Below are 19,567 nucleotides of genomic sequence, written 5' to 3' on the forward strand. Positions count from 1 at the left end.
AGACTTTATAATATTTATTTGATATTTGCACAAAGAGAGTGTGAGAGAGAGAGGGCGCAACGTTGCATTTTAAGCCGGTAACTTACCTTTGCGCTGATTAATTTCCATTGGGTGCTTAAAGAAAAAGTACCAGAGTAAAATTATTTTACTCAATAACTCAGGCTAGGGTTAAACCTTAACTGGAAGTTTAAGTAAAGAAGAAAAGAAAAGCACCAGAACATTTTTATAAGGCTAGGTATGTAACAAGAAGGGACAATTATTTAAATAAATAATCGAAAGAAAAAAATCCGATATCATATCGAAACTTCAATCGAAAATATCGTAATATTTTTTATGTTCCACAAAGTGAATATCAAAAAAACATAATACCCTGAATATATAAATATTATTACCATCAAAATTAAAAAATTAAATGTGATAAAAATATGTGTTTAATTTAAATAACAACAGTAAACCAGAAAAGGTTGTTTTTTCTTGGTTCATGTTATAGAATGTGCCCTGTACTACCTCGAATTTTCGAGTGATTGACCAATCGTTATCTTCTCTGGTCAAATTTTCGAATAACAGCCGACCGTTATTTTTTATGGACACGTACATGCTACTGGCACTCTTAAGAGCGCTGTTAGCAAGCACAGCTGTTAGCGCACCGCTGGCCGCTTTCCAACACTGTTGGACTGTGTCGTTAGCAATCAACTTATTTTGTTAATATTGTTTTGAGGCCTTTCGTTTGGTTTTGTTTGGCTTTTCCACTACGTGATGAGACACCCGGCCTAGCGAACGGTTCCAATGGCACGCAATGTGCTCGAGAGCAGCCTGCTGGGCGCCGGCTTCAGCATCATCTTTCAGGTTAGTCCCAGTGTCCCAGGTGTCCCAGATTCCCAGACGCATTCTATTCTTTCCTACTTTCCTGGGCCTCCGGCATTACTCATCGTTTGCCTTATAATGCCCCTACAGATACTGTGCCGCATCCTCACCTTCGGCATTAATGCGTACATCGTGCGGCATGTGGGACGCGAGGTGCTGGGTATCATGAACGTTCGCCTGCTGCTCCTGGAGAGCACCCTGCTCTTCCTTTCCCGCGAGGCCATCAATCGGGCAGCGCTGAGTGCCAATGCCCAGCAGGGTGACCGCTGCACCTGGGCGCAGCTCATCAATCAGATGTGGCTAACGTAAATATATCCACTGGGGGAAGGGGAGTCCCCCTTAAAAATTAGTAATTCTTTCAAGTTAAAGAAGGAGTTGTGAGTTTTTGTGATAGCAATTGGGATCTAAACATTTTTAACAAAAAATTCAAATCCCGGGAAATTTAAAAAACTCTTTTGAAAGAATCGATTTTGATAAATATTTATTGCTTTGGTTGATATATCATTATTGCATCATGCTCCTATCTAATCTCCACCCTCTCTCTCGCTGCCCTCTTCTTTCTAGGGTTCCCATTTGTGCTGTGCTGTGCGCTCCCTGCCTGTACATCTGGCTGAACTGGCTGTCGGCCGTGGACGCCATCTATGCCGCCCAGTACGAGTTCGCCTGCTACGCGGTGGCTTTGTCCTGTGTCCTGGAACTGTTCGCCGAGTCGGCGGTGTTTGTGGCGCAGGTCTTTTGCTTTGTAAAACTGAAGATTCTGCTGAACACGCTCCACATCCTAGTGCGTTCGGCCATTTTCCTGTGCATCGTGACGGGCGACCGGAGTGCAGCGATTAATGCCTTTGCGATCGCACAATTGTCCAGCGCTGTGACCATTGTCGTTGGCCAGTACGGCTTCTTTTACCTCTACCTGAAGGGTTTCAAGAGCTACGTGGCCCAGCAGTCGCGGAAGAAGCCGCCGGCGGCCAAGGCATGGCAGGTATCGCTGTACGAGCACATGGATGATTTTCCCTTTAAGCAGCTGCGCGACTTTCTTCCCGGCGTCATGTTCAATCCGAATGGAAAGCCCTTGAACCGGGAACTGCAGACCCTGACGCTGAGCTTTGTAAAGCAGGGCGTCCTCAAGCAGATCCTGACGGAGGGCGAGAAGTACGTGATGTCCGTGTCGCCAGTGTTGAGTTTTGGGGAGCAGGCCACCTATGATGTGGTCAACAATCTCGGCAGCATGGCCGCCCGCTTCATTTTCCGGCCCATCGAGGACAGCTCCTACTTTTACTTCACGCAGACGCTGACCCGGGATCTGAGATTGGCGAAGCAGCCGCCGGAGCGTGTGCGCCAGGCGAGCAGTGTCCTAAACAATCTACTCCTCGGCGTTAGCTCCATTGGCCTAATAGCGTTCACCTTCGGCCAGAGCTACTCCCATCCCGTGCTGCTCCTCTATGGCGGCCCAGACTTTGTGGCCGGCGGCCTCCCGCAAAGTCTACTGCAGTGGCACTGCCTGGCCATCTATCTGCTCGCCGTGAACGGGATCAGCGAGGGCTACATGTTCGCCACGAACACCAGTCGGGATATCGACAAGTACAACTATCTGATGGCCATCTTCTCGGTCAGCTTCCTGGTTCTCTCCTATATACTGACCGGCATTTTTGGGCCAGTTGGCTTCATCTTCGCCAACTGCATCAATATGTTGAGTCGGATCCTGTACAGCACCTACTATATCCGGCAGCAGTACCGACCGCTGTCGCTGAATCCGTTGCTGGGTCTCTGGCCGGGCAAGCTATTCGGTGGCACGCTCCTCCTGGCCGGTACGGTTTGCTATTGGGTAAGTCTTACAGCGAGTTTATAATTTATGAATATTAAATTTTGATTAATTTTACAGTACCAAAGCTCTGGTCTGGGCACACATCTGGGCGTGGGTGTCCTGGCTGGAATCGTCTGCCTTCTGTCCTGGGCGCTGGCCCATCGGGATCTGGTGCAACTGGGCTGGCGCTATGGCCGCCGCATTAAGATCGATTAGAGGCAGCAAAAGGACCTTCCTCCCCTCCCGCTCTCTAGGCGTTACTCGCTTCTCTGGCACCGAGAATCCACGATGCAAAAGCGCACACAGTTCCAATAGTTATGGACGTTTTTATAGATAGTTGACAATTGTAAATTAATTCCGAAAATTAAGTTATTGTACTTGTTGAGTGTTTTTGTAGAGCTTGATTGCGATGGGATTATTTACTGTTAAGATGTGCATTAAAAGACAATGATAAATGTTTAAAGTGTTGAATTTGTACACGTCTTTCCTTCAAAATAATTTATAAAATCAAATTAAACTCATGTAAATGGAGTTTCGGGATTCTATTTAATATTTTATTATATATTATTAAGAATATTATATATACATATTTTAGTAGTTTTATTTTTCAATTATTTAAATTATGTTTCAAAATAACTACAACGGATATTATTAAAAAGAAAATATAATATTTCGAAGAGAAGGTTGCAAATATTTAAGGATTTTCAAAATTATGTAAGTACATATTTCAATGTTTTTTTTTTATGGAACTACAAGATGTTTTAAAATCTTGTACAGTTTTATTTAGATATTTTTCTTAGAATAAAAAAATTCGTGGAAAAAACAAAGTTTGCTAATTTAACACTAACGCCAAATAATGATAGTTGACGAAAATACCCTAACGCCTAGCTGCTTGATACCAGAAACTACCAAGGAGTCATGCCGTGTTAGTATGCAGTAACTTACAAAAAACACATATATACAATAAATGTTTAAGGAGTATACTTTATGAATAAAATTATACAATAAATTTGTAGTAAAACAATCTTGAATAATACATATTTTTCGCTAAATTGATTTTTGGTTGAATGAATAAAAAATACCAACCACCTGTCTTTTCAGTGTGTCCTTGGCAATTGGTCACACTAAACAACCGAGCGCGCAAGTAAATTTTCGTTTTGTTTGCTGCTCTTTTCGAGGATTCTGCCGGCGAATATGAAACGCACCAAAGACGACGGCAAGGAGGAGTCAGGCGCCGACCCGGCTGGCCCCAGTGCCAGCAATGGCACCGACGTCACAGCTCCGGGAGCTGCAACTTCGTCCAGTGCCTTGGCTGCCGCTGCGGTCGCGGCCTCGGTTCGCACAACGGGACGGGTGAAGGTAAGTTGTTGGCAATACTGCCTTGCGCCTCCCGCGGCTCACTTTCCCGATTTGCCCCGCAGAAACCCAAGCAGGTATACGATCCCTCCGACAACTACATATCCCGAGCCAGCAATCGCAGCTCCCTGGCCGGTGGCGGAGCAGCGAGCACTGCATCGGCCGCCGGGGTGGCCAGCAGTGAACAGTCGCCAACCGCAAATGTGTCGGCAGTCGTCTCAGAGGCCAACGACTCGCTGGACTCGAATCCCAGTCCTTCGGCATCGGAGAAGCAGCAGCAACAGCAGCAGGCACCGCAGCCGCAGCAGAGCCGCAACTTTGACACGTGCCAGAAGTGCAGCAAGAGCGAGCCCAAGCGAGGATCTGGTCACAAGAGCAACTTCCTAACATGCAAGACCTGCATGCAAAAATGTAAATATTATCTATAAAAAATTCTCTCACATGTAAGAAATCATCGTTCAATAACTTACCCTACATTCTTTCTTCTTTCAGGGCATTTTCCCTGCTTGGCAGTGAACTTCGACAATCTTGTCCTCGCCCGAAAGAAGTACAAATGCGAAAAGTGTCGCTACTGCAATCTATGCAACATACGTGGACGCAATATTCCCATTTGCAGTGTTTGCGTTGAGCCCTATCATCCGCACTGCAACAACAAGGCTCTCAAGCCGAGCGCCAAAGCCATCGAGGTTGATCCCAAGTGGAAGTGTTACCGTTGCGAGGGAAGCAACAGCAACATTAGCAATCACGACAACAGCACCATCAACAACACCAGCTCGTCTGGCGGAGAACATGCATCGCCATTGGTTAAGAAGTCGAATGCAGGGCGCAAAAAGCGCGTTCAGTCCGATACGACTGGTCAGAAGAAGCCAGCCAAGATGGAGAAGTTGGAGAAGCTTGAGAAGTTGGAGAAGTTGGAGAAGCTTGAGAAGTTGGAGAAGCTTGAGAAGATGGAGAAGCTTGAGAAGATGGACAAACCGGACAAAGTAGATAAGCCGGAAAAGTTAGAGAAGCCGGAGAAGCTGGGAAAGTCGAAGAAGCCGGAAAAGCTGAAAGAGCATAGCCCGCCACAAAAATTCAAGAGGGAGCCGGAGGATCCTGACGACCAGGACAACAACCAAGAGAAAAAGCAAAAGTTGGAGGAACCCGAGCAGATCGAAGAGTCCCCGCCGATTAATAATGATGCTTCCTCACGTCTATCGACACCCTCACCGTCACCCGCAGAAGCAACTGATGCCACCACCGCCACCACCGCCGCCGTTGTGGACATACAGATAGAGACTGTGTCCACCTGGACCGTGGAACAGGTGGTCGACTTTGTTGGCAAGCGCTATCCCAACGAGGCGAGTGCGTTCCGCTATCAGGACATCGATGGCGCCTCGCTGCTGCTACTCACCCGTCAAGATGTGATGACCCGATTCGGCCTGAAGCTGGGACCGGCGCTGCGCGTCCTTGAACTAGTCATGTCCCTGCAAACAAAGTCCGATAATGTGTCCATTGCCTGGTTGGATTAGCCTCTGATACAACTAGGACTGTGCGTTGTATTCCCCTCTCTCCCATCACTTCGCCCGTTCGCTTCAAGTGCTTATATTAAGTCTTTGGGCGACACTTTTCTCTATAAGTTATATATGCTATATATTCGCGAAAAACGACTCGTTTATTTCCTTTGAATATTAAATTCAATTCAATATTTTTTTTGAAAACCCATTTACTTTTAGGTAACACCTTCGTTGAAACACACACAATTTTAGTTTAAATCGCTACGAAACATCTCTTCATTTATTTATGATTAAGAAAATGAAAACGTTTGAGTTTGTTTTTAGTTGTAATTTACGTTAAATAAAACGAAAAAGAAAACTGTTTTTGTGTTCTCATTTTGAATTAAAAAGAAACAGCGTTAAGCAGGGATCCGCTCAGTGCGAATCCTTAGTATTCTGTACTTTATAACACCTATTAAACATGCCCTAGCTTATGATTTTCAACTGTATAAACACATGTATATAAAAACATATATAAATATTAAAATTTTTAATTAAATATGAGATAAAGACACGTGTTTTCTTTAATTTTACTTAACAAATATTTATGTATGTATATATTTGCAGGCGAAATCGCTTCATAAATTGTCCAGACTTTCATATAAACTCTTATATATACACAGATATATATACAAAACACAACACAAACAGTGGAGAACTTGCATCAATCATCGAATGAATGTGGTGGTGGACAACAAATACTGTTCGACGTTTTTCATCCGTGCCAGATTCGGGACTACACGCGCGGCAGCAGCTTCTCCTCGTCGCCTGAGCCGGAAACCTGCATTCCCGCCGTCGACTTGGACGCCGCCTTGGATGGATCGTAGCCGTACAGGAAGATGGAAGCAATGACCAGCCCAGCGCCAAAGCTGAACTGCAGTGTGAGATTGAAGTTGAAGATGTAAATGGAAGCCACGCAGGAGATGATGATGGCCAGCGAGGTGGCGAAGCCCTTGAGGATGTTGTCGGCGTACTTGACCACGACGGCCACGATTAGGCCACCGCCGGCCTGCAGGAGTACCAGATACCAAACGAACAGATCGTATCCGTTAAAGAAACCGTGGTCGTAGATCCTGCCGGCATCGTTCACGAAGCAGGTGAGCAGGCCGAAGGGAATGCTGAGCAGACTGAGCTGCACATTCCTCATCCACACGGATATCTCGGCTCCCTTGAGGATCTTTTCGAAGTAGATGCCCGCAAAGCCGGACAGGAAGCAGGCTCCCAATGCAGCCCATAAGCCCAGCATCCGATTTTGCTCAGGCGCTCCAGCAGCGGCGGCAGATGCGGCGGTGGCTGCCACAGCTCCTCCACTGGCGGAGCTACTACTGGGAGCCTCAGTCTGGGCCAGTTGAACCAGAACAATGCCCATCACCAGGAGCAACAGGGCGCCCCATTGCGTTTTGAGCAGCTTGCGGTGCAGTATCACCACTGCAAACATGGCCGTGGTGAGGATCTTCAGCTGGTAGGTCACTTGGTAGGTGGCCGCATCCAAATGGGAGGCGGACACGTACAGCAGGTTATTCTGGACGATGTAAACCAGCGATGGCACGCACACCTTCAGTGTGTCCACTGGGTTGGCAATGATGGTTTTGTGCAGCGATCGAACGAACTTCTGGGCATCCTTGCCCTCCTCGTTGAAGACCAGGAACAGGCAGGTGATCAGCTTGGCAAACTCCGCCATTAGTACGGCTGTGAAAGTGAAAGTATACAATGTAAAAGCCAAGGTTGCAGGGTTTGGACTATGGAGTATCCCCTGTATAAGCATTAAAATATTGTTAAATGGATATTAATTGAATTCTCTTAAGAGACCAAAGCAAAAAAAACAAACATTTAAAGCGAACAGGCTTAAAAATGTTTAAAATAAATGTCTCTCAGCTTTTGTTCACTAAAGAATCTTTTCCAAGTCCGTTTGCGAACATTAAGCGAGACTTTTTTCAATGCTTGCGGAATTAAATCGATTTTAAATGGATTTAAGAACATTTTGCAATAGTTTAAATTTAAAATCCTCTTTAAATTAGATAGAATTAAACCCAATAATCTTTTTAAAAATGTTATTCATAGTTTACAAGTCTTTGTTTTATCTTGGTGAACTGAAAACCCCCCTCAAGACCTAACAATATTTCTTTATCTAACTTTCTGTGGGCCAGTGTAGGTGCCACAAGCGGAAGTAGTTCAGCTTATCAGCTTCCCATGCCGTGCTTCAGCTTCTCCTCCTCCTCCTCCTCCAGCGGCTCTAGCGCCACTGGTATTGCTTGCGTGGACAGACCCACGTATGAGCGTTATGTGCCACATCTAACCTCCACCTCTGCACCTCTACTCACCCGTTGAACTGAGAAAGATCTCGCCGGGCCGGGTGCGGGCATAGCGCATGCTGAGGCCAAGGATCGCATTCTGGAGCGTCAGCGTCAGCAGGCTGATGTACTTCAGCGTGTTGGTGTTCACTGGACGATAGTAGACGGGTGCGGGTAGCATGGTGTCAGTACAGCAGTTCTGGAGCGACGGCGGCCAACTAAACACATAAACCCCATCTACTCACTGTGTATGTTCATTGTGCTCCAAGTTGTGTTTGCCTTTTATTCCGATTCCAATTCAAAAGATCCCCAGAGCGGGGGCAAAACAATGGGAGGCGGGAGAGGAAAGCAAACAAACGCCGCGGCTATATTCTGAGATCCAGAGACGACGACGACGACGAACCTTTCGGAAACACCTTTCCAGCTTCAGTCTTCGGTTGCCCGTCCTTCAGTTCGCGTGACGCTTCAGAGCTTCAGAGTTGCTGTTGGCTCATCAAGTTTTCCCAGTTTTGGCCAAATTTGTTGGTGTTGGCAGTGGAAATGAAGACGACTCGACACGTAAACAACAACTGAAGTTTCCAAATGGCAGAAGCAGCAGCAAGTTTTTTATCGTCATATTGTTGTTCTTGTTGTTTTTCTTGTTTTTGTTTTTGTTGTTGGGCCGGTCATTTCGATAACCAAAAAAAAAACAGGGATGACACTTTGGCGTGACCCTCATTAGCAGAATCACATCAAACTTTAAAAGCTTTAAATGGCAGAAATTCACATTTATTTACTTAGCAATTAAAACGACTGGTTTAAATATATATATTTTTTCCTATAGTCAAGCATGAAATAATATAAATGTTATTAATTTGTTTGTTCAGCTGGTTTGCACAATTGTCCAAACATATCATCAGCTGTTTTCATTCAATGTTTACCTGCTCATCCCTATCGATTAGCATATATTTATCGATAGCACAGAAATCGTAACTACTGGTTTTTATATTTGCAAATATTTATTAGTAAATTTCGAGGAGAATTGTAAAACAGACTGCCGGGCAGGTCATCCACCTAATCCATGCCATCAAGATGAGTCCTTGGAGCAACGGCTTGAGCTGCCGGGCACTAGAGCAACAGATGTCTTGCAGCTTGGTCGGGGGATTCCTCCATCTGTTTGACTATGTCCCACCGGAACTGATTACTCTGTTTATATCCAACAGGTGCGTATTTTTACATCTATATAGATTTCTTTTAACATTCAATTAGTTTTTTTTTGCCCCTGCCTGTAGTGGTGGCCACGCTTCCTCGATGTTTACCGCCTGCTCATGGAACTGTATCATCCGGAGGATCTGGAGATTTGAAATCACCTTATTGCGACCTATAAATTAAAGTGCATTCAAAGATTTACGGCTTTAGGAACAGAACAGGTTCGTATCGTCCCTTAATTGGATGTGTCCTATGCTGTATTGGTGATGGGCCGGCCCGTCACTTGAGGTTGGTTGGATTTACCATACTGGAATCGAAAAAGGACTCCATTCGCTGGAGAGATGCTTTTGGCAGAGGCCTGGTGCTTGCCGAATTGACGCACTGCTCAACTTAAGTGACGAACCAATTTATTGGCACAGTTGGCATGACGTTACCTTAAAAGGTAAATAATGTGCTCTTGTTACAAATTGCTAACTATTAGATATTTAAAATTTAAAATATAATATAAAAACAACAAAAAATATGTATGAAACTTCAAGCAAAAATAGATATTTTTAAAAGCAAATTGATTGATTGGGTCTAGTCTGAACTAGTCAATCAATCTGTCCGTTTCTACGCAAACAAGTCCTATTTGAATCTTTAAAAAGTTTCCATGGTTAGCAATAAAAAGTATACAAGTTACGAACGATTTTATAGCTTTTATTGCTATTTCAGGTATTTTTGTATTTTGTTTGTAGGTTTTCCCTTTCAGAAAGAACCGAAAACCGGCGGGCCTCAACAAATCTATTGATTTATATTCTGCAGGAGCTGGGTAAAGTCCGCCAAGCTATCGGCATAGTAATCCGGCTGCGCCTCCACCGGAGCACTCAGCATATCCTCCTTGGTGAGGCACCCGCTGAGCACCAGCAGGGATTGGTAGCCGCACGCCTTCCCAAACTGCACATCCTGAACCAGGGTGTCGCCAATGAAGATGCACCGCTTGGGTTCGCTTATCTCAAACATCTCGCTGAACATGTCGCCCAAAATGGGTGACGGCTTGCCCAGAAAGGTCGCCTCCCGTTGGGTGTACCGCTTCACATGCTCCAAAAAGTCAAAGAAACCGGCCACATTCAGATTTTCTGCCAAGGGCATAATGACATCACTGCCCCCGGCTATCAACTGGCAATCATCGTTCTCCTGCAAATGCCTAATGGCCTTGGCCAACTCCACGTACGACAGGTCCAAGTGAATGTCGAAGAGAACGGCTCCAACGGGCTTTTCAATGGCCAGATAATCGACAAGCGAGGCGGCTGTCAGGTGCTCCTTGATGTTCTGAAATACAGTAAGGGGCGTTTATGTAATTTTTCCCCAAGGTGGCAGTCAAAAAACTCCTACCAGCGACTCGTACTCGATGTTGTGCTTACGCAACGTCTCGTTGGCCTCCAGGGACATGAGGGAGAAAACCCTTTCCCCCGGCTTATGCTTCTTCAGGTACCTTACAATGGTCTTCACCGGATGCACGATGTCGTCTTCGTGGACATTCTGGGCGCCGATATGCCGAAACTTCTCCATGTAACCCTCCTCCGAGCGGAAGCTATTGTTGGAAACGAATTTGATCTGCTTGCCGGCCGCCTTCAAGGCATTGACTGCGGGACCGGTGCCGGGAATCCAGCCCACGAGCAGCCAAACGACGCCATCACAATCGCTGATGACCAGGTCGAAGGACTCGATGAACTGGCGCTGCTCCGCCAGGCTCAGCTTGAGGATGTGACGCGGCGGCGACATGGATATATTAATAAGAATGGCTGGCTATATATGCTTCGATGGATGCTGGTTGCGCGCGCACGGAAATTCCACAGCCGACTGACTGCCTTTGCCGGCAGTTAACTTTCAATGTCAACGCTATGACATTGGTCCCCCAGCTCTCCTCAAGCCCTAAACTATATGTGGAGGTATGTACGTACGCCAGCCCAAGTCTCTTTTATTGCACGATGAATTAGCTAGCCGAGCCGGGCTGAGTGGCTTCCCGTTTGATAAGATTCAGTATGTAAATAGACGCCTCTTCTGAGTGGGAAGCGGCGTAAAAGAAGAGTGTTCTGTCTATTTTCTTGTCTTATCATCCGGCAGCCAAGTGATGTTCTTTCTTAAAAAGGGAAATAAAATATATCTACAAAGAACCCGAAGAATGTTTCGTTAGCTTCCCTATTGTTTTGGGATTTTTGTTTATTGACTATTCAAAATGTATTCTTTGCTGTTAGCATTGACTTTCCATAATTGAGGGATTATGAGCTAAAAAATCATTACATTTCAGAATGTCCTTGCGCTTGACTGCACCATTTGGTGCCTAACAGCACTCTGTTAGCGTTTATCGCTTGGATAAATTTCAAAAGAGTAGAAAACCGAAAACCCATGGAGAGGTTATTATGATTTTAGTTGAAAGTTTGCAATGCAATGTAGGAGATAAATATGTATGTATATATATATATCCGATCTTATAAAGTATATAAATATTTGGTTTTACAATATATATATATATGTATGTATATCAATTTTTTTTTTAATTTTCTTGATATAACCTTTCGTTATTCAACTTAACTTTCATGTAAACTTATGAGTTTCAGGCAATAAAATACTGAAAAGTAATATAATGATAATAAATCGTACATATATAACATATAATAGAAAGTGAAAGACCTTGTCAATATTTTTGATACGAGTTATTGAAGGCGACTTTAACAGACACTGCCTTTTGGTTATCGATCGATATGCCTTGGTTTCTGTTTACATCGTTAAATGTCGTTGCTTGTTGCTCTTTGTTGTTCTGTCCGAGCTTATGGGGCTATTACATGCACAAACATGTACAGTAGAAAGGGTAATTATGATTTATATTATTTAAATACTACGAAGGCACAATTAAAAAGCAAATGTAATATTATTTTTTAAGATTAGGTTACAACTAAAAAAACATATAAGCCAAAAACATGTTTTATTTATAGGTACATATATTTTTAATTGCTTACCACCGATTTAGGCATCAATTGTATTAATTGAGGGACTTAAATTGCAAACTGTAGAGATCTTTGGGGCAACCCAAAGCTCAAAATAATACACACTTTTAAATTAGTTTCATATATTCAACTTAATCTAACAGCTAAAACTAAAAATAAAACAATTCTGAACCCATTACTATGTGATTTTAACATTACTATAAACTAATGCCAGGCTTAACTTGTTAACTTTCCAAGATTTCCCCCTCTTTCCTCTATTTTCGTAGATTCCTTGCCTTGGTGCTATTTATAATCCAAGTAACTGTAAAGTAATTGTAACTTCTCCCTGTGGGTTCTCCCATCGAGGGCCCACTGTGGCCCACACGTCAACACCTTGACATTGATTGCTGCGGCATTTTTCCCCCCGCCGCGAAACAGAAAGGCAAGAAAGCCATCGAAAGCGACGGAGGAAACCACAAATGGAATGAAAATGGAACTGGCCAATAATTCAGATGCAACATTTCAATTTTGTGGTCGTCGTGTCCGTGTTCGTTCCCGGAAAAGAATCAAATAGAAAAAAAAAGAACGAAAGAAGGCCCATGGGCCGAGCACTTGATATGCACATACGTACACGGTTTGGGTTTATCACAAGTCCAAATCGATTGCCGCCGGTAAAGTTAGTTTAGTTAGGCGTCTCTCCGATAAGATACGGGTACGAGTGGCGACCGAGGAGACCGGAGAACCGCAGAACCCGAGTTGACGCAGCCAGAGCAGAGCAGAAGAAAGCCACACTCTGGCCCACCGAGCTCGGGAGCAATTGTCTATCCACAGCAGTTATACAATAAGTTTGCGAAATTGCCACCATGTCTGCGGTTGCGGCTACGAATAGCGGAGAATTACCGGCCGAGGAAGAGCAGCCGGCCCCCCTCAACATCCTGGGTCAGCTGAAGACCATCGAGCAGATCAACGAACAGCGCAGGATATTCCTCAACGGGACCATCACCGAGGAGGGAACCGTGGGCAATGGCAGCGCTGAGGTCCAGGAGGATGAGGAGGTTCTGGAGCGGAATCTAAAGGAGCTGGAGAAGAAAACGGAGGTGGCGATGGCGGTTGTCCAAAAACCAGATCAGGAGCCTGAAAAGGAATTGTCGGAGAACGGGGACAAAGAGAAGTCACCGGAAGTGGAGCCACCAAACGAGGAAAAGCCACAGCCGCCGAGCACCTTATCCCTAAACGTAAAGTACGCCACGCTACCCAGTCCCAGTACTGTGACTCTCCGGTCTCCGCTCTCTCCGCCACCAAAACCGCCCATGCTGAGTCGCACCCGGAGCATAGGCTCCGGCGATGGCAAGAGTCCCGTCTCGCCCGCCAGCACGCCGATCCGCCAGAGCTTTCCCGCGGCAGCGCCAGCTGCTGTCACAACGCCCACACAGACCTCGCCGGTAGCAGGAAAGTCTGGCGAGGAGCAGCCGCTAGCCACTGTTTCCGCCAAGCACTACGAGGGCCTGATCGAAGAGCTGCGCTGCCCGGGATGTGCCGGTGCCATGAAGGCGCCCATACTGCTCTGCAAGAGTGGCCACAGTATCTGCGAGCAGTGCACTCGCATTCTCCTCATGTGCCCACTGTGCAAGGTAAGAATTGACGTCAGCTTGGCACCACCACGTTCGTTTGGTTATCAATACACCTATCTATCTATATATAGAGTTCCTCGTAGCTTCTTATCTAGTGACGTGTCAGTAAGTAGAAACTAAATAGAAATTTAGGATCAGATTGATATCATCGACGCGGGGTGTGATCTTCAGACGCGATTGAACTCGCGACTTTAATCAACTTTCAAGGGGATATAGACAGGACTATCTATTGTTTATATTATCTATATCTATTCTTATTCCTGATACCATCGATGCTCTTTGCTTCGACAGGAGGCCTTCACCAATTCCCGATCGCTGACTGTGGAGGCGTTGTGCGCCAAGGCTCACTTCCGGTGCGGGCACGCTTCCGGCGGCTGCCAGGTGCGCATGCCAGTGGTCCTGCTGCCATGGCACGAGCAACAGTGCATGTACAAGCCGATGAAGTGCTTCATGGGTCGCGTGTGGGGCGAGTGCCGCTGGCAGGGACGCGAGGTGCAGTGGAAGGAGCATCTAGAGCAAGAGCACACGGACCGGCTGTTCCGCTCCAGCAGCGCGGATCTGGAGTGGAATCTGGTCACGCGGCGAAAGCCGCTCACCGGCTACTATGTGTTCCAGGCCCATGACGAGATGTTCAACTTCTACGAGATCCACGATCGCCAGCGCGTCCTGTTCACCATGACCTGCACCTCGAACCGCCGAGACAGCAAATATAATTACGCCTACGAGGTCACAGTCCTGCAGCCGGACAACGAGGCTCTGTCCATGACCCAGAAGTTCCCTGTGCACAGCGAGTATGACAAGGACATCCTGATGGAGGGCACGTGCGTTAGCATACCCCTAAGCGAATTGAATCGCTTTCTGGACCAGGAGAAGGTAAGACCTGTGCATGTTTAGATGTTGGGAAAAGAAATTAGAAAACGCCTTTTTTCACTGTTCAAATTTCTCGGACAGTTAAAGTTCGGGTTGGGAAAATTGTTTACTTTTTACAGCACAAATCGTAACTTTGTGTTTTTCCTTAGGAAATTTTAAGATGTTGGGGGAAAAAAAGGTGAAACGCTACTGTCACTGTAAAGTTTTCGCGGACAGTTAAAGTTCGGGTTAAGAAAATGGTCTACTTTTTACAGCACTTTGTGGTTTTCGTTAGAATAAATCACAGAATCGTATAAAATGTGTTTTTAAACATGTTTAATAGTTACTTGTTTTTGTTTTTCGGTCGGATATTTTTTATAGTTTTTATAAATAACAGGAGCTTAGATAGATTTGATTTTACCCTAAGTTTATTTGGTATTTAGCTTTCTCGTTAGATGCCTTTTATCGCTTGGATAAATTACAGAAATAAATTTAAAAATTAATTGAAAAGGGAGGGAAGAAGGCAGCCATTATTTATTTTTGTGGGCATGACAATTTTGCAGTTTTTGCAACAACAGTTCCTTAAATTGTCTGGAATAGATTTACACATTGATAAGAAATGTCGACCGTTATCTCAACTAATTTAACGAACGTTATCAGCCAGGTATAAATAAGTACAAAACTGCAAATTATTTAACTAGCTTTAAACAACATTTTATTGGATGGAACCAGAAATCGCAAATAAAGTTATGAATTTAATAAAAAATTACTCTAAATGTTTAAAATGTATCAATATTCTATTCATAACTCTTATTTGCGATCATAAATCATATATATTTAGCGATTCCATAAACATTTAATTAATTTATTGCACTATTAAATATATATTTTATATATTTATTTATTACTTATTTATCGCTCCTTGCCCATCAGGTCCTCCACTATCGGGTCAGTGTTTTGGCAGTCAAGTCACCTCGCCGGGCGAAGCCACCGCGCCAGAGTCTGCCCTCGCAGCCCGTCGACGTCGAGCAAGCTCCGAATGGCGGCATCAACGGAAAGAGTGTGCCGACTAATATGATCATAACGCGCACATACAAGGAGGCCATTGGCGAGGTGGTTGCTGGGCAGACTCCGTCTGAGGTGGCCTCACCGGAAACGGAGGATGATGCGGTGACCGGCGGCAATGGAGTGCCCGAACTCGAGCGAAAGTGGGGCACCCCCCAATTGCATTTCAATCGTAAATATCTAAGGAACACTCTAAACGATGCAACGCCCTTGGAGGATGAACTGCGTCCGTTGGCCGGTGAGCTGCGAAACGGAAACGGCGATGACAAGCTCTCACTGTGCAGCAACAGCACCAGCTACACGAAAAAGGTGTCCGACTCCCTGAGGAGGAGCTTCCGGGCCCTGAAGGCGGACATTGTTGAGTTGCGACCGTTCCACAAGAAGGCCATTAAGGGAGGATCGCCGCCGTCTCCGGTCAAGACCAATAGCAGCCAGTGAGATGGTATCAACAGCCGAGCCTATCTAGCCATGCCCGCTAAAGAATAAACATTTAGCCATCAATAAAATTGTTAAAAACCAAAAACAAAATTATTATTTTTTTTTAAATGCTAAATATAAAGTTATATTATGTTAATTAAAAAATACAATTGGACAGAAAGAAGTATTAAGCTCTACCAAATTGTATATTGTATTTCAACTTTGAAACTAAATATTGAAATAAATCATTTATTTATTGGCATTCAAGATGATAAAGTCATTCCAGGAGATCTTGAACAACATCTTCCTGCCGCTTTCATGCGACAACTCGACCCAGCAAGCATCCGGAGCTGCATTGCTTCCTGCAGTATGTATGTGATTGCTTTCGATTTCGTGGATGATGGGTCCAAGAAGGAGAATCCGCTCTTCGACAACGATGTGTCCCGGCCAGACGAGGGGACGTACGAGGAGAATCCTCTTATGCGTATTACATTTACTATATGTACGCCAATATGACGGTTTTGAATACGTTTAGGAAGTGAACAAACTCGATTTTCTCCCAGTTCTATGAGGCGACCCAATGAACTTCGTCTCGCTCTTTTTGAAGGCGTTCAGGTAAACGCTAGAGCAGCCTTGGGCACAATATGTAAAGGAGAGAGTCAACTTTCACACACACACAAGATTTGTTTGTTTGCAATCATATACCGTTACTCATCTTATTAATTCGAATGCCTTTGGTAATACCCTCTGCCAAATGAAAGACACCTTTTTATATAAGTTTTGGTTGACTAATTTTTAATCTAGGACATACACTAAACACAGCATATACAGCAGGACTTCGCCGCCGAATGCTACAGCAGGCCCTGCATCTCGTTCATGAACTGCATATAGGCATCATCCTTGGTGGGCGGCTTGCTGTGCGCTTCAGCGGGGGCGTGGCTGGCATCGCCTGCCGCATGACGAGGCCTAGCCGCCGTTCGCCGCTGATCCTCGCGCTTCACGCGCAACGTTGACGGGACAAAGCGGGTGACATCGGCACTCAGATTCCTGGAAAAAGTAAATCGTTTAAGGAGAGGAGCCATCTAACTAAAGGGATTGGGATTACCCACCTGATTTGCGGCTTTGCTGTGATGGTGGTCACACCCTTGGCGGAGTCCTTGGGTGGACCACCGCCACCGCTACCGCCCACCTGCTTGTGGTGGGCAAGGCGCGGCGGTAGGCCCGGCGGCGGTCCCGGCGGCATCCGGATGCCCATGCGAGGCATGGGTCCGAGGGCATGCGGTGGTCGTGCTCCTGGTGGTGGTGGGCCAGGAGGCATGCGCAGTCCAAAGCTGGAACCAGCATGGGGCGGTCGCATAGGCGGCGGCCGGTACATCATGCCCGGTGGTCCGATATTGTGAATTGGTGGTAAATGCGGAAGCTGCGGTGGCGCTGGTACCGAAGACGGAGGTGGCAGTGGAATTGCCGGCAGTGTGGGTGCAGCCGGCGGAGCAGGGGCTGGGACTGTGGCAAAGGGTTTCGCTGGGGGAGGCTTCGCTGCAGGCAGCTCGGGCATGTCCTCATCCTTATCTGGATGCCCATCGTCGTCGCTATCGCTGCTGGTCATCGATCTTCTGTCCGAGCTGGAGCCTCGTTCCTGTCGCTTCGGCGAGTCCTCGTCGTCGTCTTCGTCCTCGTCCTCGTTCCGCTGCTTATCCGCATCCCCCTTGTCCGCCGCCAGCTTGCGATGCTTGCGCTTATGTACGTGCTCCATTTCCTTCATGAAGTCGTCGATATTCTGACTGCTGGGCTCCGCCGTCTCCCTCTCTCTGTCTGCCTTATCTTTGGCCTTGGTCTGTGGCGACTCCTGCTCGGATTCGTTCTCCTCAGCTTCGCCATCGTAGTCCGAATTGCCCTCGGCATTTGAGTCGAGCTCGGACATGGCGAATAGATCCGGCGGTGGTCCCGGCGGTACGCCCAGCCAGTCTTTTTCCTCATCGTCTTTCGATTTCTCGGCCTGCGCCGATTCACTACCAGCAGTGTCGCTGATCTTGGCCACACCTGGCGGGGCACCAGGTGCGTACGGTGGCAGGGCCATGGTCATGGGCGGTGGGGGAACGCGTATACCACCGACTGCACCAAATCCGCTAAGGACGCCATGACCACCAGCACCGCCGGCAGCACCTGGGACAGCGGCAGTGCCAGCCGGCGCGGTAGCGTTAACGGGCGCGGGCAGGGGAATCTCATCGACCTGGACGCTCTGGGCGTGCTTGACGCTCTCGTAGTACTGCTGCTTTTTCAGCCGCTTCTTCTCGTACTCCACCTCCTTGCGCTTCAGGTCCGCCCAGTGCTCGGGCTCGTCGTTGTGCTGGAAGGGGATTTAGGGCACTCAGGACATAAGCATAAATATGATTAAGGCAAGGGCTTACGTAGAGCCGCATTACGCGGTCGAAGGTCTCCTTCAGCTTTTTCCGCTTATCCCGCAAAACCTTCTCGTTGAGCGGCGAGGGTTGCAGCACGTTGTACTCTGTAATGTAGAGGCACTGCATCAGTTTGCGGGGAACTCAATGCCCTGGCTTTGCTACCCACCCATCTCATCGATTTTCTCCATCTCCTCGAGGATTTGTGAGGGATCCTTGTTCTTAAGGACCGCCGCGCGGACCATCTGGCGCTGCCGCTTGTTCTTCTTGAGCTCCTTCTTGCGGGCCTCCTTGCCTGAAAGGTGGGAGTGGGGTTAGCAGTTCGCCGCCAGCGGATTATTCGCACTTACGCGCCTGGTCCGTGGGATTCATGTATTTGCCACTCTTGGTGGTGTTTATGGAGCGGCGCCCCATTATGCGAGTAATTTAATTTGGCCACAATTCGAGGAAATATTATTGTAAACCCCAAACAGCGTTTAAAGTTGTTTTCTTTTTCTTTTTTTTGACTCAAGTGTTGGCTAACACCGGCAGATCTAGTGTGGTGAATTGTTTATAGAAAACTGCCGGGCTACCAGCTGTTTTTATAGCAGGATGCTTTTTAGAGATGGGAGAAACCTTAATATTCGTAAATATCGATTAAATGTCATTCTAATTTTAAATTTTAAACTAAATGCTGCACTTTTTACTTGTTTGTAAGCGATGAAAAGAATTAATGCCACAGCATTTACTTATTTCGACTAATTTGACATTTTACTGTTTATGGATGTGTGTTTTTGCTTGGCGGTACTATGTATCGATATTTCTGCGGTGGAAAAACATCGATGCGTCGATGACCGTTATAAAGGATGTGCGCGGAAAATCTGGCCAAGCTGGAAGGAAAAGCCAAAATTATTAAATAAAAGGTTTATTATTTCCAGCTGCCGTGTTAAACCGAGCACTTAAAACAGTCATTTGATTCAAACAGAAATAAAAAACAAGAAAATGTTTTCATTAGGAAAATGCCAGCCAAATTTTTGTTTATTAAATATCTTTTTGTACAGAGGCGTTTTTAGATTAAGATTTGTTACAAAACAACCCCAACAGCTCCAATTTAAACAATTTCCGGTCCACTTTTCCCCATTTATTTAGTGGTTTCCTTCGCGAATGAAATTCTGAATCCTAAAAAATGCTCGTAGAACCCAAAAGATCCGTTTTAAAAATATATT

General features: G+C 46.0%; 6 protein-coding genes across 6 annotated transcripts; 3 read left to right on the forward strand and 3 right to left on the reverse strand.

The window, feature by feature from the left end:
* Nucleotides 1-658: 658 nt before the first annotated feature.
* On the forward strand, nt 659-3,136 carry LOC108079005 (man(5)GlcNAc(2)-PP-dolichol translocation protein RFT1). Its single transcript, XM_017173182.2, has 4 exons — nt 659-846; nt 955-1,169; nt 1,429-2,686; nt 2,744-3,136. Exons 1-4 carry the CDS (start codon nt 787-789, stop codon nt 2,879-2,881), a joined length of 1,671 nt encoding a protein of 556 aa, XP_017028671.1. The 5' UTR covers nt 659-786; the 3' UTR covers nt 2,882-3,136.
* A 634-nt stretch (nt 3,137-3,770) lies between these two features.
* Lint-O (L(3)mbt interactor in ovarian somatic cells) lies at nt 3,771-5,957 on the forward strand. Its single transcript, XM_017173163.3, has 3 exons — nt 3,771-4,024; nt 4,087-4,432; nt 4,514-5,957. Exons 1-3 carry the CDS (start codon nt 3,860-3,862, stop codon nt 5,530-5,532), a joined length of 1,530 nt encoding a protein of 509 aa, XP_017028652.1. The 5' UTR covers nt 3,771-3,859; the 3' UTR covers nt 5,533-5,957.
* A 60-nt stretch (nt 5,958-6,017) lies between these two features.
* Ugalt (UDP-galactose transporter) lies at nt 6,018-8,431 on the reverse strand. Its single transcript, XM_017173164.3, has 3 exons — nt 8,093-8,431; nt 7,878-7,997; nt 6,018-7,245 (listed from the first exon to the last, which is right to left on the reverse strand). Exons 1-3 carry the CDS (start codon nt 8,103-8,105, stop codon nt 6,293-6,295), a joined length of 1,086 nt encoding a protein of 361 aa, XP_017028653.1. The 5' UTR covers nt 8,106-8,431; the 3' UTR covers nt 6,018-6,292.
* Nucleotides 8,432-9,718: 1,287 nt separating this feature from the next.
* LOC108078990 (glycerol-3-phosphate phosphatase) lies at nt 9,719-10,799 on the reverse strand. Its single transcript, XM_017173165.2, has 2 exons — nt 10,410-10,799; nt 9,719-10,346 (listed from the first exon to the last, which is right to left on the reverse strand). Exons 1-2 carry the CDS (start codon nt 10,797-10,799, stop codon nt 9,819-9,821), a joined length of 918 nt encoding a protein of 305 aa, XP_017028654.1. The 3' UTR covers nt 9,719-9,818.
* Nucleotides 10,800-10,832: 33 nt separating this feature from the next.
* Nucleotides 10,833-16,225, forward strand: LOC108078986 (uncharacterized). The gene is made up of 4 exons (XM_017173162.3): nt 10,833-10,966; nt 12,289-13,632; nt 13,924-14,505; nt 15,415-16,225. The coding sequence occupies exons 2-4, from the start codon at nt 12,865-12,867 to the stop codon at nt 15,982-15,984; spliced, it is 1,920 nt and encodes a 639-aa protein (XP_017028651.1). The 5' UTR covers nt 10,833-10,966; nt 12,289-12,864; the 3' UTR covers nt 15,985-16,225.
* A 512-nt stretch (nt 16,226-16,737) lies between these two features.
* LOC108079006 (WW domain-binding protein 11) lies at nt 16,738-18,971 on the reverse strand. Its single transcript, XM_017173183.2, has 5 exons — nt 18,713-18,971; nt 18,532-18,657; nt 18,372-18,469; nt 17,073-18,310; nt 16,738-17,010 (listed from the first exon to the last, which is right to left on the reverse strand). The coding sequence occupies exons 1-5, from the start codon at nt 18,774-18,776 to the stop codon at nt 16,815-16,817; spliced, it is 1,722 nt and encodes a 573-aa protein (XP_017028672.1). The 5' UTR covers nt 18,777-18,971; the 3' UTR covers nt 16,738-16,814.
* Between the last annotated feature and the right edge of the window lie 596 nt (nt 18,972-19,567).

The sequence above is a fragment of the Drosophila kikkawai genome, chromosome X, assembly GCF_030179895.1.
Source record: "Drosophila kikkawai strain 14028-0561.14 chromosome X, DkikHiC1v2, whole genome shotgun sequence".
NCBI lineage: Eukaryota > Metazoa > Arthropoda > Insecta > Diptera > Drosophilidae > Drosophila > Drosophila kikkawai.

What these genes read in the sequence shown, in the direction of transcription:
- Ugalt (XM_017173164.3), bottom strand. An exon ending in GATCTTTCTCAGTTCAACGG is followed by an intron (nt 7,246 to 7,877) that starts GTGAGTAGAGGT and finishes TCACTTTCACAG; the next exon opens with CCGTACTAATGGCGGAGTTT.
- LOC108079005 (XM_017173182.2), top strand. Translation starts at nt 787, where the DNA reads ATGGCACGCAATGTGCTCGAGAGCAGCCTGCTGGGCGCCGGCTTCAGC. An exon ending in GCTTCAGCATCATCTTTCAG is followed by an intron (nt 847 to 954) that starts GTTAGTCCCAGT and finishes ATGCCCCTACAG; the next exon opens with ATACTGTGCCGCATCCTCAC. An exon ending in ATCAATCAGATGTGGCTAAC is followed by an intron (nt 1,170 to 1,428) that starts GTAAATATATCC and finishes TCTTCTTTCTAG; the next exon opens with GGTTCCCATTTGTGCTGTGC.
- LOC108079006 (XM_017173183.2), bottom strand. Translation starts at nt 18,776, where the DNA reads ATGGGGCGCCGCTCCATAAACACCACCAAGAGTGGCAAATACATGAAT. An exon ending in GAATCCCACGGACCAGGCGC is followed by an intron (nt 18,658 to 18,712) that starts GTAAGTGCGAAT and finishes CCCACCTTTCAG; the next exon opens with GCAAGGAGGCCCGCAAGAAG. An exon ending in GGAGAAAATCGATGAGATGG is followed by an intron (nt 18,470 to 18,531) that starts GTGGGTAGCAAA and finishes TCTACATTACAG; the next exon opens with AGTACAACGTGCTGCAACCC.
- LOC108078990 (XM_017173165.2), bottom strand. Translation starts at nt 10,799, where the DNA reads ATGTCGCCGCCGCGTCACATCCTCAAGCTGAGCCTGGCGGAGCAGCGC. An exon ending in ACATCGAGTACGAGTCGCTG is followed by an intron (nt 10,347 to 10,409) that starts GTAGGAGTTTTT and finishes ACTGTATTTCAG; the next exon opens with AACATCAAGGAGCACCTGAC.
- Lint-O (XM_017173163.3), top strand. Translation starts at nt 3,860, where the DNA reads ATGAAACGCACCAAAGACGACGGCAAGGAGGAGTCAGGCGCCGACCCG. An exon ending in GCACAACGGGACGGGTGAAG is followed by an intron (nt 4,025 to 4,086) that starts GTAAGTTGTTGG and finishes TTTGCCCCGCAG; the next exon opens with AAACCCAAGCAGGTATACGA. An exon ending in CAAGACCTGCATGCAAAAAT is followed by an intron (nt 4,433 to 4,513) that starts GTAAATATTATC and finishes TTCTTCTTTCAG; the next exon opens with GGCATTTTCCCTGCTTGGCA.
- LOC108078986 (XM_017173162.3), top strand. Translation starts at nt 12,865, where the DNA reads ATGTCTGCGGTTGCGGCTACGAATAGCGGAGAATTACCGGCCGAGGAA. An exon ending in TCATGTGCCCACTGTGCAAG is followed by an intron (nt 13,633 to 13,923) that starts GTAAGAATTGAC and finishes TTGCTTCGACAG; the next exon opens with GAGGCCTTCACCAATTCCCG. An exon ending in GCTTTCTGGACCAGGAGAAG is followed by an intron (nt 14,506 to 15,414) that starts GTAAGACCTGTG and finishes CTTGCCCATCAG; the next exon opens with GTCCTCCACTATCGGGTCAG.